Source organism: Oncorhynchus mykiss, chromosome 3 (genome assembly GCF_013265735.2).
Source record: "Oncorhynchus mykiss isolate Arlee chromosome 3, USDA_OmykA_1.1, whole genome shotgun sequence".
Taxonomy (NCBI): domain Eukaryota; kingdom Metazoa; phylum Chordata; class Actinopteri; order Salmoniformes; family Salmonidae; genus Oncorhynchus; species Oncorhynchus mykiss.
In genome coordinates, this window is record NC_048567.1 from 2,830,043 (window position 1) to 2,846,670 (window position 16,628).

At 43.2% G+C, this 16,628-nt stretch overlaps 1 protein-coding gene across 3 annotated transcripts in view; it reads left to right on the forward strand.

Moving 5' to 3' along the window:
* The window catches only part of fhod3b (formin homology 2 domain containing 3b), a 247,317-nt gene that overhangs the window by 224,020 nt on the left and 6,669 nt on the right, over positions 1-16,628 (forward strand). For 2 of the 3 annotated variants that reach the window (XM_036965704.1, XM_036965707.1), the window contains 8 exons: positions 559-717; positions 1,915-2,097; positions 2,699-2,818; positions 4,035-4,196; positions 4,667-4,857; positions 6,646-6,838; positions 9,131-9,154; positions 16,431-16,626. In XM_036965704.1, coding sequence (XP_036821599.1) covers positions 559-717; positions 1,915-2,097; positions 2,699-2,818; positions 4,035-4,196; positions 4,667-4,857; positions 6,646-6,838; positions 9,131-9,154; positions 16,431-16,626 — 1,228 coding nt within the window. The remainder of the gene's footprint in view (positions 1-558; positions 718-1,914; positions 2,098-2,698; positions 2,819-4,034; positions 4,197-4,666; positions 4,858-6,645; positions 6,839-9,130; positions 9,155-16,430; positions 16,627-16,628) is intronic. The other variant, XM_036965706.1, reaches the window with a different exon arrangement.

The window sequence follows — 16,628 nt, forward strand, 5'->3', positions numbered from 1 at the left end:
GTTTTATATCTTTATGTTTGAAGCCTGAAATGTGGCAAAAGGTCGCAAAGTTCAAGGGGGCCGAATACTTTCGCAAGGCACTGTATATAAATATAGATGTAGCTAGATATAGTGTAGAGAGGCCCTCCGCACAGGGAGATCAGATCTACTATAAAAGGTCATGTACAGTATTACAGTCACACAGTTTTGGTCCCTGGCCCTGATCCATTGTGACTGAGACTCTCTAGTTCTGAACGTTTCAACATTTGATCTCACCGTCGTTTGTTAATGATGTATTTTTATGTTGAGAGTTTTATGGAATCCCTGGACTGATTTTATGTATAATACATTTGCAAAAATGTCTACAAACCTGTTTTTTTCGCTTTGTCATTATGGGGTTTTCTGTGTAGATTGGGGAGGATTTTTTTTAATTTAATGCATTTTAGAATAAGGCTGTAATGTAATAAAATGTGGGAAAAGTGAAGGGGTCTGAATACCTTTCTGAATGCGCTGTATAGTATAATACTAGTACTTTATTGTTGTTAATATAATGTCCTGTTTCTGTGTATCTCTACTCAGAAAACAGCAGTGGATGGGAAACGACAAGAGATTATTGTCCTGGACTCCAAACGGAGCAATGCCATCAACATCGGGCTGACCGTCCTCCCCCCTCCCCGCACCATCAAGACAGCCATCCTCAACTTCGACGAGTACGCTTTGAACAAGGAGGGGATCGAGGTGAGCTGCATGTCACATGGTATATTGAAATGATTGGGCTATTATGATTATATATCCTAGTCGTTATCGATGTGTATCTCTAGCAAAGTCACCGTAGCCATTATCTCTTGAGTGTGAATCTGTGATGTCTAATAATCTCAATGAAAGCATGTTGGAAAAACATGTGTCTGTGTATCTGTACAGTCAATACTGAAAACACTGCTTATTTCTGACCTGCCAAACAAACAAGTCATTTACTTCAACTGAGTCCAAAATAAACTTGGTTTCACTTAAAACCTGCACACAAAAATACATATGTTTCCAATGTATTTCCACAACCAACTTTTCACTCCAAAAAAATGTATGTTTTCAATGAGTTGGGACTGGCTGTGGTCAGTGTGGACATGTCATGTGGTTTCTCAGCTGGAAGCCTGGAATCTTAGCTTATCTCATATAATGAATTATTGGTACGTACCATTAAAAGTTAGCTACACATGCATATTTTAAGATGGTTTTCTAACCATAATATAGACCTTTGGAGGACTTCAGATGGTGTAAATAATGATTAACGTTGCATCTCCTGTCTTATATAATCTGCTGTACTCTTCCATCTTTTCCATGGGAACGTTCTTATTTAGAGGAGAGGAGCACTGTAATGTACTGCTCCACCTTCTACGTCTATTTCTCACAGACAGACAGCAGCAGAAAGGTAGAACAGTCAGATGTCTGACAAGGTTGGAGGCCAAGGCAGGAATTATTATTTTTCCAATAGCAAATATGTTCGTTGATAATAAAAAATAACTGGAAAATTAGAAACATTCCATCTCTCCCACCACTCATCTCTATCTCCATCCCTCCCTTTCCTCTTCTCCTTCAACTCCCCCTTTCCTCTGCCATCTCTATCTCCATCCCTCCCTTTCCTCTTCTCCTTCAACTCCCCCTTTCCTCTCCCATCTCCACGTCCAGCCTCCCTTTCTTCTCCTCCTTCAACTCCCCCTTTCCTCTTCTCCTTCAACTCCCCCTTTCCTCTCCCATCTTCACGTCCAGCCTCCCTTTCTTCTCCTCCTTCAAATCCCTCCTTTCCTCTCCTCCTTCAACTCTGGTCCAGCCTCTCCAACCTAACGTGTGTGTCTGTGTATCTGAGGGGTTGGTACAGCAGCAGACACATTTATGTCTCGTATGGATTCATGAAGTCTTCTTCTTGTCCTCCTTTCCTAGAAAATCCTGACGATGATCCCGACGGAGGAGGAGAAGCAGAGGATCCAGGATGCTCAGCTGGTGAACCCTGACGTCCCCCTGGGATCAGCAGAGCAGTTCCTCCTCACCCTGTCCTCCATCACAGAGCTGTCCGCCCGGCTGCAGCTCTGGGCCTTCAAGATGGACTACGAGGTCACGGAGAAGGTCAGAGCACCGCCACCTTTCTGTCATCCCTGCACCAATTCCTATAAATGGAGTCATGCGCTACCTCACACTTCCTACGTGTACATCATCATCATCGTAGGATTGTGCAATACAAGAGAGAACTGTGAAAATGGATTTGAATATGGATTGGCTTGTCGTAGTTCACATACCAAGGTGTCGTAGTTCAGGAAATAGATGTTGATTTCCATATAGCACCTGACTCCTCTATGGCTCCTCATTGTTGTTGAACATACGGGTTCAACGAAGAACAACATGATTATTCCTGGATGTTGTTTCTAGTTGCAGTCTTAAAGGAATAATCTGGTGACAGACGGTTACCATCTGTCCAACACACACGCAGAGAATCATCTTACAGTAACTAGAGCAATAGTCCCAAACAAATCACTTTAACATTTAACCTTCAAATAAATCTCTCTGACATTTAACAATCATAAAGTATTCTCAGCTGGTTCCTGTAATGACTAGCTTCAGTTTAAAAGGCCGTATTTGATGTGTGTGCCACTCTCTCTCTCTCTCTCCCTCCCTCTCTCTCTCTCTCTCTCTCTCTCTCTCTCTCTCTCTCTCTCCCTCTGTTTTACAGGAAGTGGCAGAGCCTCTGCAGGACCTTAAGGAAGGGATGGACCAACTGGAGAAGAACAAGACGCTGCGTTACATCCTGTCCACGCTGCTGGCTATAGGCAACTTCCTTAACGGATCCAACGTGAGTAACATTACAGAAGTCTGGCCTGGGGCTGGAGGAAGAGAAGAGATGAGCTCTCTTCCCCTCTCTCTCTCTCTCCCCCTCCCTTCTCTCTCTCTCTCTCTCTCTCTCTCTCTCTCGCTCTCTCTCTTTCTTTCTTTCTTTCTTTCTTTCTTTCTTTCTTTCTTTCTTTCTTTCTTTCTTTCTCTCTCTATCTCTCTCTCCCTCCTTCTCTCCCTCCATCTCTCCCTCCTACCCTCTGTGCCCCCTGCTAAGCACTGCCATATTGACTTGGCAAAGACAACAGTGTGCTCTATGTTTGTAGAGGAATGTGCTGTATGCTGTCCGTCTGTCTGTCTGTGCACCAGACACTAGCTAGCCCACTACAGCAGTGTATCTGGAAAGGGAAGGCCTCTGCTCAGCGATGCACCCAACCTGACGCTGTCTGTCTATTGGAATGAAAGAGAGGCATGAAGAGAGACAGAGAGGGTATGAGTGTGTGTGTGTGTGTTTGCCTGCGTGCGTGCCATGCTTGTATGTCTCAAAGGTTTAGGATATGAGAGCCAAACATGCAAGTCAGAAAACATGAGGCATCAAGCAAGTAGTTCAGCTAAATAATGCCTGTGTTTATATTTGACGATAAACCATTTAAAATGGGCAAAGGAACAAAGCAAACCTAGTTAGGATGATGTCTTTCAGGAGATGTTTTTATTCTCCTTTTTAGGTAGTGTGTGTGTGTGTGTGTGTGTGTGTGTGTGTGTGTGTGTGTGTGTGTGTGTGTGTGTGTGTGTGTGTGTGTGTGTGTGTGTGTGTGTGTGTGTGTGTGTGTGTGTGTGTTTAGGTAGCTCTGCTCTTGCTAACTAACAATTGGTAGGTCTGCAGTTGATTGTGGTTTGTGATAATCACTGACTAATGAAGCTGAATTACTGGTTGACCACTCGATAGAAACCCTTTCTCTTTGTACAAGATCTCGCTGTCCAACATACAAATACCGATGTTCTGTAATCTTGTTGTGGTGCATATTGGTGACTCATGCTAAAGCGGAAATTTACTGCAATTTGGGCCTCATTTGGGCCTCATTTTGGGAGTCTGATGTTAATAGCATAGACTTGTGTCTGTTGTAGTTACATAATGGGTGTGCTTATTTTGTGTGTGTGTGTGTGTGTGTGTGTGGTGTGTGTGTGTGTGTGTGTGTGTGTGTGTGTGTGTGTGTGTGTGTGTGTGTTTATGTATCCAGGCGAAGGGCTTCGAGCTGGGTTACCTGGAGAAGGTTCCGGAGGTAAAGGACACGGTTCATAAGCAGTCTCTACTGCACCATGCCTGTTCCATTGTGGTGGAGAAGTTTCCAGACAGCTCAGACCTGTACTCTGAGATAGGAGCCATCACCCGCTCGGCTAAGGTACGCCTGTGATTGCCTTAGTATAAAGGACTCATGGAAATTATGTTTATCCTTGTAATCCATTTCTTGCTATCAAGCAAAACCTATAGCTAGATTCAATCTGATCACCCCATGTCGACTATGTACCTTTTTGCTACATTCACGGTAAACGCTGCATATGTGGGCTCAATCAGGAAATGACCTTTAAATTGATGTCGCGCTACAACGTGATGCTCTGCAGTCTGGATTTAACCTAGGCCCTAATCAATAATGATTGTCAGAAATCATTTATTTTATGTCCATGTAAGCAGCTTTAGGTGTTACTCATTAATTACCACGGTTGCTTGTATCAAATCCAAAATGCCATCTCCTGCCATTGTGTAGCTTGAGCAAGGCATTAAGTCTGACCTCTAAACTAATCCAGGGGCAACACATTTCCTGTCAACAACGGACAATAAAGTCAACTTCTTCTCTGCCACCTTGTTTCTCAGGTGGACTTCGACCAGCTCCAAGACAACCTGAGCCAGATGGAGCGACGCTGCAAAGCATCGTGGGACCACCTCAAGGTCATCGCCAAGCACGAGATGAAGCCTGCGCTCAAACAGAAGATGTCTGACTTCCTAAAGGACTGTGCAGAGAGAATCATCATCTTGAAGATAGTCCATCGGAGAATTATCAACCGGTATGATTATAGTGAAGGGTCTTCTGATGCATTCTTTTACCTCGTTGAAATACCATCCAACGTAGCTGTTTCTCCAGAGAGAGATAACGGTGTGATATCTGACACCATCTGTTTCTCCAGAGAGAGATAACGGGGTGATATCTGACACCATCTGTTTCTCCAGAGAGAGATAACGGTGTGATATCTGACACCATCTGTTTCTCCAGAGAGAGATAACGGTGTGATATCTGACGCCATCTGTTTCTCCAGAGAGAGATAACGGTGTGATATCTGACGCCATCTGTTTCTCCAGAGAGAGATAACGGTGTGATATCTGACACCATCTGTTTCTCCAGAGAGAGATAACGGTGTGATATCTGACACCGTCTGTTTCTCCAGAGAGAGATAACGGTGTGATATCTGACGCCGTCTGTTTCTCCAGAGAGAGATAACGGTGTGATATCTGACGCTGTCTGTTTCTCCAGAGAGAGATAACGGTGTGATATCTGACACCGTCTGTATCTCCAGAGAGAGATAACGGTGTGATATCTGACGCCGTCTGTTTCTCCAGAGAGAGATAAAGGTGTGATATCTGACGCCGTCTGTTTCTCCAGAGAGAGATAACGGTGTGATATCTGACGCCGTCTGTTTCTCCAGAGAGAGATAGCGGTGTGATATCTGACACCGTCTGTTTCTCCAGAGAGAGATAACGGTGTGATATCTGACGCCGTCTGTATCTCCAGAGAGAGATAACGGTGTGATATCTGACGCCGTCTGTTTCTCCAGAGAGAGATAACGGTGTGATATCTGACGCCGTCTGTTTCTCCAGAGAGAGAAAACGGTGTGATATCTGACGCCGTCTGTTTCTCCAGAGAGAGATAGCGGTGTGATATCTGACACCGTCTGTTTCTCCAGAGAGAGATAACGGTGTGATATCTGACGCCGTCTGTTTCTCCAGAGAGAGATAACGGTGTGATATCTGACGCCGTCTGTTTCTCCAGAGAGAGATAACGGTGTGATATCTGACACCGTCTGTATCTCCAGAGAGAGATAACGGTGTGATATCTGACGCCGTCTGTTTCTCCAGAGAGAGATAACGGTGTGATATCTGACGCCGTCTGTTTCTCCAGAGAGAGAAAACGGTGTGATATCTGACGCCGTCTGTTTCTCCAGAGAGAGATAACGGTGTGATATCTGACACCATCTGTTTCTCCAGAGAGCGATAACGGTGTGATATCTGACGCCGTCTGTTTCTCCAGAGAGCGATAACGGTGTGATATCTGACGCCGTCTGTTTCTCCAGAGAGCGATAACGGTGTGATATCTGACACCATCTGTTTCTCCAGAGAGCGATAACGGTGTGATATCTGACGCCGTCTGTTTCTCCAGAGAGAGATAACGGTGTGATATCTGACGCCATCTGTTTCTCCAGAGAGCGATAACGGTGTGATATCTGACACGATCTGTTTCTCCAGAGAGAGATAACGGTGTGATATCTGACGCCATCTGTTTCTCCAGAGAGAGATAACGGTGTGATATCTGACACCATCTGTTTCTCCAGAGAGCGATAACGGTGTGATATCTGACGCCGTCTGTTTCTCCAGAGAGAGATAACGGTGTGATATCTGACACCATCTGTTTCTCCAGAGAGAGATAACGGTGTGATATCTGACGCCGTCTGTTTCTCCAGAGAGAGATAACGGTGTGATATCTGACGCCGTCTGTTTCTCCAGAGAGAGATAACGGTGTGATATCTGACGCCGTAAACTGCAATGTGATGCAGTCATGTTTTTCTCTCTACGTGTTGCAGGTTCCATGCCTTCCTGTTGTTCCTGGGCCATCCAGCGTACGCTGTGCGGGAGGTCAGCATCCACCGCTTTAGTAAGATCCTCAGTGAGTTTGCCCTGGAGTACCGGACAACACGGGAACGCGTCCTGCAACAAAAACAGAAGAGGGCCAACCACAGAGAGAGGAACAAGACCAGAGGAAAGATGATCACAGATGTGAGTGTTGTTGTTCACTTAACAGGCCTGCTCATGGGAAGTGGCTCAAATGGTGCCCTACTCCCTATATAGTGGACTACCTTTGACCAGGGCTCTGCTAAAAAATTGTGTACTATAAAGGGAATAGGGTAGCATTTGGGACGCAGACCGTGTATATTTAAACACTTTGTCTCTTGCCCCATCTGGTCTCTTTTTCCTTTGTAGGCTTCTCCTGTCTTCTCCTGTGTTCTCCTTTCTTCTCCTGTGTTCTCCTGTCTTCTCCTGTGTTCTCCTGTCTTCTCCTGTGTTCTCCTGTCTTCTCCTGTGTTCTCCTGTCTTCTCCTGTGTTCTCCTGTGTTCTCCTGTGTTCTCCTGTCTTCTCCTGTCTTCTCCTGTCTTCTCCTTTATTATCCTGTCTTCTCCTGTCTCCTCCTGTGTTCTCCTGTATTCTCTTGTCTTCTGTGTTCTCCTGTATTCTCTTGTCTTCTCCTGTGTTCTCCTGTGTTCCCCTGTATTCTATTGTCTTCTCCGGTGTTCTTATGTCTTCTCCTGTATTCTCCTGTCTTCTCCTGTGTTCTCCTGTATTCTCTTGTCTTCTCCGGTGTTCTTATGTATTCTCCTGTGTTCTCCTGTATTCTCTTGTCTTCTCCTGTGTTATCCTGTGTTCCCCTGTATTCTCTTGTCTTCTCCGGTGTTCTTATGTCTTCTCCTGTATTCTCCTGTCTTCTCCTGTGTTCTCCTGTATTCTCTTGTCTTCTCCGGTGTTCTTATGTATTCTCCTGTGTTCTCCTGTATTCTCTTGTCTTCTCCTGTGTTATCCTGTGTTCCCCTGTATTCTCTTGTCTTCTCTGGTGTTCTTATGTCTTCTCCTGTATTCTCCTGTCTTCTCCTGTGTTCTCCTGTATTCTCTTGTCTTCTCCGGTGTTCTTATGTATTCTCCTGTGTTCTCCTGTATTCTCTTGTCTTCTCCTGTGTTATCCTGTGTTCCCCTGTATTCTCTTGTCTTCTCCGGTGTTCTTATGTATTCTCCTGTGTTCTCCTGTATTCTCTTGTCTTCTCCTGTGTTATCCTGTGTTCCCCTGTATTCTCTTGTCTTCTCCGGTGTTCTTATGTCTTCTCCTGTATTCTCCTGTCTTCTCCTGTGTTCTCCTGTATTCTCTTGTCTTCTCCGGTGTTCTTATGTATTCTCCTGTGTTCTCCTGTATTCTCTTGTCTTCTCCTGTGTTATCCTGTGTTCCCCTGTATTCTCTTGTCTTCTCCGGTGTTCTTATGTCTTCTCCTGTATTCTCCTGTCTTCTCCTGTGTTCTCCTGTATTCTCTTGTCTTCTCCTGTGTTATTATGTCTTCTCCTGTATTCTCCTGTCTTCTCCTGTGTTCTCCTGTATTCTCTTGTCTTCTCCGGTGTTATTATGTCTTCTCCTGTATTCTCCTGTCTTCTCCTGTGTTCTCCTGTATTCTCTTGTCTTCTACCGGTGTTCTTATGTATTCTCCTGTCTTTTCCTGTGTTCTCTTCACCTGAGACTCTCAATTTCTTTCTTGAACTTCCTCATTGTCATCCTCAGGATTTCATACCCACCTGCTCACTCTCCAAACAAGTGGCCACTGGTCACCTCAGACAACGCATTAATTTCCAATGACATCAGCATAGTTTCACACATCCAGTACAGTGATTGGTTACTGTAACAGTAATCAGTGATCTGTTTACTATGTATCCTATTCTAAAACAGCAGGACTGATCCCCTCTCCCCATACTCTTGCTCCTCCTCCTTCTACCCATCCTCCTCCTCCTGCTCCTCTTCCTCTGCCCCCCCTCCACCTGCTCCTCCTCCTGCTCCCCCTCCTCCCTGTGTGATGATGAAACTCCCTCCAGCCCAGAGGGGCCTGCAGCCTGCTGTAGGAGGGAGATGGAGCAGCACTCCAGGGCCTGTTGTCCTTGGTAGGGTTCACCTCCAGTTCAAGAGCACCCTAATTCAATCACTGTGTGAAATATTCCAACGTTTGGATGTCCCTGCAGGAGAAATAACTAGCCCCACAGCGTGATCACGCTGCTCTCACAGGGAGGAGGGGAGCACAGTTGTGTGGTCGTCACACCCAATGGGGAATTTGTGAACCGTACAAAGGACAAGACGTGTGTTAATAGTCGACCAGCGTTTTTAGATAACCTCATTTACAGAATAGGACATTCCTCATTCTTCTTTTTGTCAGAGGTCATATTTCTGCTCTTTCTGTTTGACTATGGCGCCTCCAGCACATCTCATAACATCTCCTTTTCTGTCTTCCTCTTCATTTCATCTTCTTCCCTTTCCTCTGTAGAGTGAGGATGAAGAGGATGGTAAGGTATGGGTGTGTGTGTGCGTGTGTGCGTGTGTGTGTGTGTGTGTGTGTGTGAACAGGTGCATGTGTGTGCGTGTGTGTGCGTGTGTGCGTGTGCGCGTGTGCGTGTGTGTGTGTGTGAACAGGTGCATGTGTGTGTGTTATTTTTCCTGTGGTAGTAATGTCTCTAACCTTTAACCAAAAGCCAGAATTCTTCATCACGATCAAGTTGACATATTTCTCTCAGGTTGTGTGTCCGCTGTATTTCTTGCTGTGATTTTGAATGCAGCCAACATGCTACAGTAGTAGTTATCAGACTAGGTATTGACAGTATGTTTAGAGGAACCAGCTACAGTAGTAGTTATCAGACTAGGTATTGACAGTGTGTTTAGAGGAACCAGCTACAGTAGTAGTTATCAGACTAGGTATTGACAGTATGTTTAGAGGAACCAGCTACAGTAGTAGTTATCAGACTAGGTATTGACAGTATGTTTAGAGGAACCAGTAGTTATCAGACTAGGTATTGACAGTGTGTTTAGAGGAACCAGCTACAGTAGTAGTTATCAGACTAGGTATTGACAGTGTGTTTAGAGGAACCAGCTACAGTAGTAGTTATCAGACTAGGTATTGACAGTGTGTTTAGAGGAACCAGCTACAGTAGTAGTTATCAGACTAGGTATTGACAGTATGTTTAGAGGAACCAGCTACAGTAGTAGTTATCAGACTAGGTATTGACAGTATGTTTAGAGGAACCAGTAGTTATCAGACTAGGTATTGACAGTATGTTTAGATGAACCAGCTACAGTAGTAGTTATCAGACTAGGTATTGACAGTGTGTTTAGAGGAACCAGTAGTTATCAGACTAGGTATTGACAGTGTGTTTAGAGGAACCAGTAGTTATCAGACTAGGTATTGACAGTATGTTTAGAGGAACCAGTAGTTATCAGACTAGGTATTGACAGTATGTTTAGAGGAACCAGCTACAGTAGTAGTTATCAGACTAGGTATTGACAGGATGTTTAGAGGAACCAGCTACAGTAGTAGTTATCAGACTAGGTATTGACAGTATGTTTAGAGGAACCAGTAGTTATCAGACTAGGTATTGACAGTATGTTTAGAGGAACCAGTAGTTATCAGACTAGGTATTGACAGTATGTTTAGAGGAACCAGTAGTTATCAGACTAGGTATTGACAGTATGTTTAGAGGAACCAGCTACAGTAGTAGTTATCAGACTAGGTATTGACAGGATGTTTAGAGGAACCAGCTACAGTAGTAGTTATCAGACTAGGTATTGACAGTATGTTTAGAGGAACCAGCTACAGTAGTAGTTATCAGACTAGGTATTGACAGTATGTTTAGAGGAACCAGCTACAGTAGTAGTTATCAGACTAGGTATTGACAGTGTGTTTAGAGGAACCAGCTACAGTAGTAGTTATCAGACTAGGTATTGACAGTATGTTTAGAGGAACCAGCTACAGTAGTAGTTATCAGACTAGGTATTGACAGTATGTTTAGAGGAACCAGCTACAGTAGTAGTTATCAGACTAGGTATTGACAGTATGTTTAGAGGAACCAGCTACAGTAGTAGTTATCAGACTAGGTATTGACAGTGTGTTTAGAGGAACCAGCTACAGTAGTAGTTATCAGACTAGGTATTGACAGTGTGTTTAGAGGAACCAGCTACAGTAGTAGTTATCAGACTAGGTATTGACAGTGTGTTTAGAGGAACCAGTAGTTATCAGACTAGGTATTGACAGTGTGTTTAGAGGAACCAGCTACAGTAGTAGTTATCAGACTAGGTATTGACAGTGTGTTTAGAGGAACCAGCTACAGTAGTAGTTATCAGACTAGGTATTGACAGTGTGTTTAGATGAACCAGCTACAGTAGTAGTTATCAGACTAGGTATTGACAGTATGTTTAGAGGAACCAGTAGTTATCAGACTAGGTATTGACAGTGTGTTTAGAGGAACCAGCTACAGTAGTAGTTATCAGACTAGGTATTGACAGTATGTTTAGAGGAACCAGTAGTTATCAGACTAGGTATTGACAGTATGTTTAGAGGAACCAGTAGTTATCAGACTAGGTATTGACAGTGTGTTTAGAGGAACCAGCTACAGTAGTAGTTATCAGACTAGGTATTGACAGTATGTTTAGAGGAACCAGCTACAGTAGTAGTTATCAGACTAGGTATTGACAGTATGTTTAGAGGAACCAGATACAGTAGTAGTTATCAGACTAGGTATTGACAGTATGTTTAGAGGAACCAGTAGTTATCAGACTAGGTATTGACAGTGTGTTTAGAGGAACCAGCTACAGTAGTAGTTATCAGACTAGGTATTGACAGTATGTTTAGAGGAACCAGCTACAGTAGTAGTTATCAGACTAGGTATTGACAGTATGTTTAGAGGAACCAGCTACAGTAGTAGTTATCAGACTAGGTATTGACAGTGTGTTTAGAGGAACCAGCTACAGTAGTAGTTATCAGACTAGGTATTGACAGTATGTTTAGAGGAACCAGCTACAGTAGTAGTTATCAGACTAGGTATTGACAGTATGTTTAGAGGAACCAGCTACAGTAGTAGTTATCAGACTAGGTATTGACAGTATGTTTAGAGGAACCAGTAGTTATCAGACTAGGTATTGACAGGATGTTTAGAGGAACCAGCTACAGTAGTAGTTACCAGACTAGGTATTGACAGTATGTTTAGAGGAACCAGTAGTTATCAGACTAGGTATTGACAGTGTGTTTAGAGGAACCAGTAGTTATCAGACTAGGTATTGACAGTATGTTTAGAGGAACCAGCTACAGTAGTAGTTATCAGACTAGGTATTGACAGTATGTTTAGAGGAACCAGTAGTTATCAGACTAGGTATTGACAGTGTGTTTAGAGGAACCAGCTACAGTAGTAGTTATCAGACTAGGTATTGACAGTATGTTTAGAGGAACCAGCTACAGTAGTAGTTATCAGACTAGGTATTGACAGTATGTTTAGAGGAACCAGCTACAGTAGTAGTTATCAGACTAGGTATTGACAGTATGTTTAGAGGAACCAGCTACAGTAGTAGTTATCAGACTAGGTATTGACAGTATGTTTAGAGGAACCAGTAGTTATCAGACTAGGTATTGACAGTATGTTTAGAGGAACCAGTAGTTATCAGACTAGGTATTGACAGTATGTTTAGAGGAACCAGCTACAGTAGTAGTTATCAGACTAGGTATTGACAGTGTGTTTAGAGGAACCAGCTACAGTAGTAGTTATCAGACTAGGTATTGACAGTGTGTTTAGAGGAACCAGCTACAGTAGTAGTTATCAGACTAGGTATTGACAGTATGTTTAGAGGAACCAGCTACAGTAGTAGTTATCAGACTAGGTATTGACAGTATGTTTAGAGGAACCAGTAGTTATCAGACTAGGTATTGACAGTGTGTTTAGAGGAACCAGTAGTTATCAGACTAGGTATTGACAGTGTGTTTAGAGGAACCAGTAGTTATCAGACTAGGTATTGACAGTATGTTTAGAGGAACCAGTAGTTATCAGACTAGGTATTGACAGTATGTTTAGAGGAACCAGTAGTTATCAGACTAGGTATTGACAGTGTGTTTAGAGGAACCAGCTACAGTAGTAGTTATCAGACTAGGTATTGACAGTATGTTTAGAGGAACCAGTAGTTATCAGACTAGGTATTGACAGTATGTTTAGAGGAACCAGTAGTTATCAGACTAGGTATTGACAGTATGTTTAGAGGAACCAGCTACAGTAGTAGTTATCAGACTAGGTATTGACAGTGTGTTTAGAGGAACCAGCTACAGTAGTAGTTATCAGACTAGGTATTGACAGTATGTTTAGAGGAACCAGTAGTTATCAGACTAGGTATTGACAGTATGTTTAGAGGAACCAGTAGTTATCAGACTAGGTATTGACAGTGTGTTTAGAGGAACCAGTAGTTATCAGACTAGGTATTGACAGTGTGTTTAGAGGAACCAGTAGTTATCAGACTAGGTATTGACAGTGTGTTTAGAGGAACCAGCTACAGTAGTAGTTATCAGACTAGGTATTGACAGTATGTTTAGAGGAACCAGCTACAGTAGTAGTTATCAGACTAGGTATTGACAGTATGTTTAGAGGAACCAGCTACAGTAGTAGTTATCAGACTAGGTATTGACAGTGTGTTTAGAGGAACCAGCTACAGTAGTAGTTATCAGACTAGGTATTGACAGTATGTTTAGAGGAACCAGCTACAGTAGTAGTTATCAGACTAGGTATTGACAGTATGTTTAGAGGAACCAGCTACAGTAGTAGTTATCAGACTAGGTATTGACAGTATGTTTAGAGGAACCAGTAGTTATCAGACTAGGTATTGACAGGATGTTTAGAGGAACCAGCTACAGTAGTAGTTATCAGACTAGGTATTGACAGTATGTTTAGAGGAACCAGCTACAGTAGTAGTTATCAGACTAGGTATTGACAGTATGTTTAGAGGAACCAGCTACAGTAGTAGTTATCAGACTAGGTATTGACAGTGTGTTTAGAGGAACCAGCTACAGTAGTAGTTATCAGACTAGGTATTGACAGTATGTTTAGAGGAACCAGCTACAGTAGTAGTTATCAGACTAGGTATTGACAGTATGTTTAGAGGAACCAGCTACAGTAGTAGTTATCAGACTAGGTATTGACAGTATGTTTAGAGGAACCAGTAGTTATCAGACTAGGTATTGACAGGATGTTTAGAGGAACCAGCTACAGTAGTAGTTATCAGACTAGGTATTGACAGTATGTTTAGAGGAACCAGCTACAGTAGTAGTTATCAGACTAGGTATTGACAGTATGTTTAGAGGAACCAGCTACAGTAGTAGTTATCAGACTAGGTATTGACAGTGTGTTTAGAGGAACCAGCTACAGTAGTAGTTATCAGACTAGGTATTGACAGTGTGTTTAGAGGAACCAGCTACAGTAGTAGTTATCAGACTAGGTATTGACAGTGTGTTTAGAGGAACCAGCTACAGTAGTAGTTATCAGACTAGGTATTGACAGTGTGTTTAGAGGAACCAGCTACAGTAGTAGTTATCAGACTAGGTATTGACAGTATGTTTAGAGGAACCAGTAGTTATCAGACTAGGTATTGACAGTGTGTTTAGAGGAACCAGCTACAGTAGTAGTTACCAGACTAGGTAGAAGAATACAGATCCAGGAGATACATCTCAGGTGGATAGTAAAACAAGGACATTTCAGACAAGGCTTAAGGGTTAGGGTTAGAAATAGGGGTTTGAGGTTAGGTTAAGGGTTAGGGCTAGAAATAGGGGTTTGAGGTTAGGTTAAGGTTTAGGGCTAGAAATAGGGGTTTGAGGTTAGGTTAAGGTTTAGGGTTAGAAATAGGGGTTTGAGGTTAGGTTAAGGGTTAGGGCTAGAAATAGGGGTTTGAGGTTAGGTTAAGGTTTAGGGTTAGAAATAGGGGTTTGAGGTTAGGTTAAGGGTTAGGGCTAGAAATAGGGGTTTGAGGTTAGGTTAAGGTTTAGGGTTAGAAATAGGGGTTTGAGGTTAGGTTAAGGGTTAGGGCTAGAAATAGGGGTTTGAGGTTAGGTTAAGGGTTAGGGTTAGAAATAGGGGTTTGAGGTTAGGTTAAGGTTTAGGGTTAGAAATAGGGGTTTGAGGTTAGGTTAAGGGTTAGGGCTAGAAATAGGGGTTTGAGGTTAGGTTAAGGTTTAGGGTTAGAAATAGGGGTTTGAGGTTAGGGGAAGGTTTAGGGTTAGAAATAGGGGTTTGAGGTTAGGTTAAGGGTTAGGGTTAGAAATAGGGGTTTGAGGTTAGGTTAAGGTTTAGGGTTAGAAATAGGGGTTTGAGGTTAGGTTAAGGTTTAGGGTTAGACATAGGGGTTTGAGGTTAGGTTAAGGGTTAGGGTTAGAAATAGGGGTTTGAGGTTAGGTTAAGGGTTAGGGTTAGAAATAGGGGTTTGAGGTTAGGTTAAGGTTTAGGGTTAGACATAGGGGTTTGAGGTTAGGTTAAGGGTTAGGGTTAGAAATAGGGGTTTGAGGTTAGGTTAAGGTTTAGGGTTAGAAATAGGGGTTTGAGGTTAGGTTAAGGTTTAGGGTTAGAAATAGGGGTTTGAGGTTAGGTTAAGGTTTAGGGTTAGGTTCATGGTTAGGGAAAATAGGATAAATAGTTTGTTCCCACAAGGATGGTAAAACAAACTCTCTGTGTGTGTGTGTGTGTGTGTGTGTGTGTGTGTGTGTGTGTGTGTGTGTGTGTGTGTGTGTGTGTGTGTGTGTGTGTGTGTGTGTGTGTGTGTGTGTGTGTGTGTGTGTGTGTGTGTGTGTGTGTGTGTGTGTGTGTGTGTGTGTGTGTGTGTGTGTGTGTGTGTGTGTGTGTGTGTGTGTGTGTGTGTGTGTGTGTGTGTGAGAGAGAAGGCTATGGAAGTTCTGTTCACTGCAAGTCCACAGACAAGGGAAGCAGGGTAGGCCAAACTCAAACCAGACCCCAGGGGGTCAGAATCCACAGACAAGCACTTCCTGATAGAACCTAATCCTGGGTAGTAGACCTCATGAGAACCAGAGATGCATCTCTTAAAAAACAATGGGGTCCACATGAGAGTCTGAGTCCTAAATGCCACCCTATTCCTTATATAGTATGGTATGGTATAGTGTAGTTATTTTGACCAGAGTCCTGGTCTAAAAGAGTGCACTATAAAGGAATAGGGTTCCATTTGGGATGAAGCCTCACTCTGCTGACCAGGTTCAGCTTACACAGCTCTGTTTGTTCTATAATGGAACCAAGATGGCGATCACCGCCAACAGGGAAGAAATCAGCAGGTTTCAATACAGATGGTTAGGTTTTTACTTAACTGTGTGTGATGTAAAGGTTCATAAGACGGTCGTCACATAGCGCTGATATAGCGCTGAGGTCTAAGTAATGTTAACTTATGACTAATAAGTTATGACAAAGACCTGTGGTGAATGTTTTTTTGACGGTGTGTTTTTGTGGGGGGTGGGAGGTGTTGTTGGTTTGTTTGTTTGTTGTTTGTTTGTTACAGATACTAAATAAATATGGCTTCTGTTTGTGGGATACAATTTTTAAAAGTGCATGCAGCATCTGACCATATAGCTCCCATGCTGTTGGTCAGGAGAATACTGTGAAGAACTGTGATTAACCCAGAATGGATTTGTATGTCGTTGTTTTCTACATGTTTTCTAATTGAGTGCTCTTAATGGTGCCAGAGCATGATGACTAATTTAACCATTTTCATAGATAGATTTAGGAAGTTTCATCTCTAACCTAGCTCTTCTCTCCTAATCCACCCCACAGGATGGAAAGTTTGGCGGTAGCGCCCCGGGGCCTGTAAGCCAGGAGGGCGTGCTGACGCAGGGTCTGCAGTACGCTGAGGATGCAGCGGAGCATGAGAACATGAAGGCAGTGCTGAAGAGCAGCTTGCAGGGCTGCAGTGACAGTGGAGCGTCCACCGTGCCAGGCCTACGTACACGCACCAGAGCCAGCAGGCCAGGT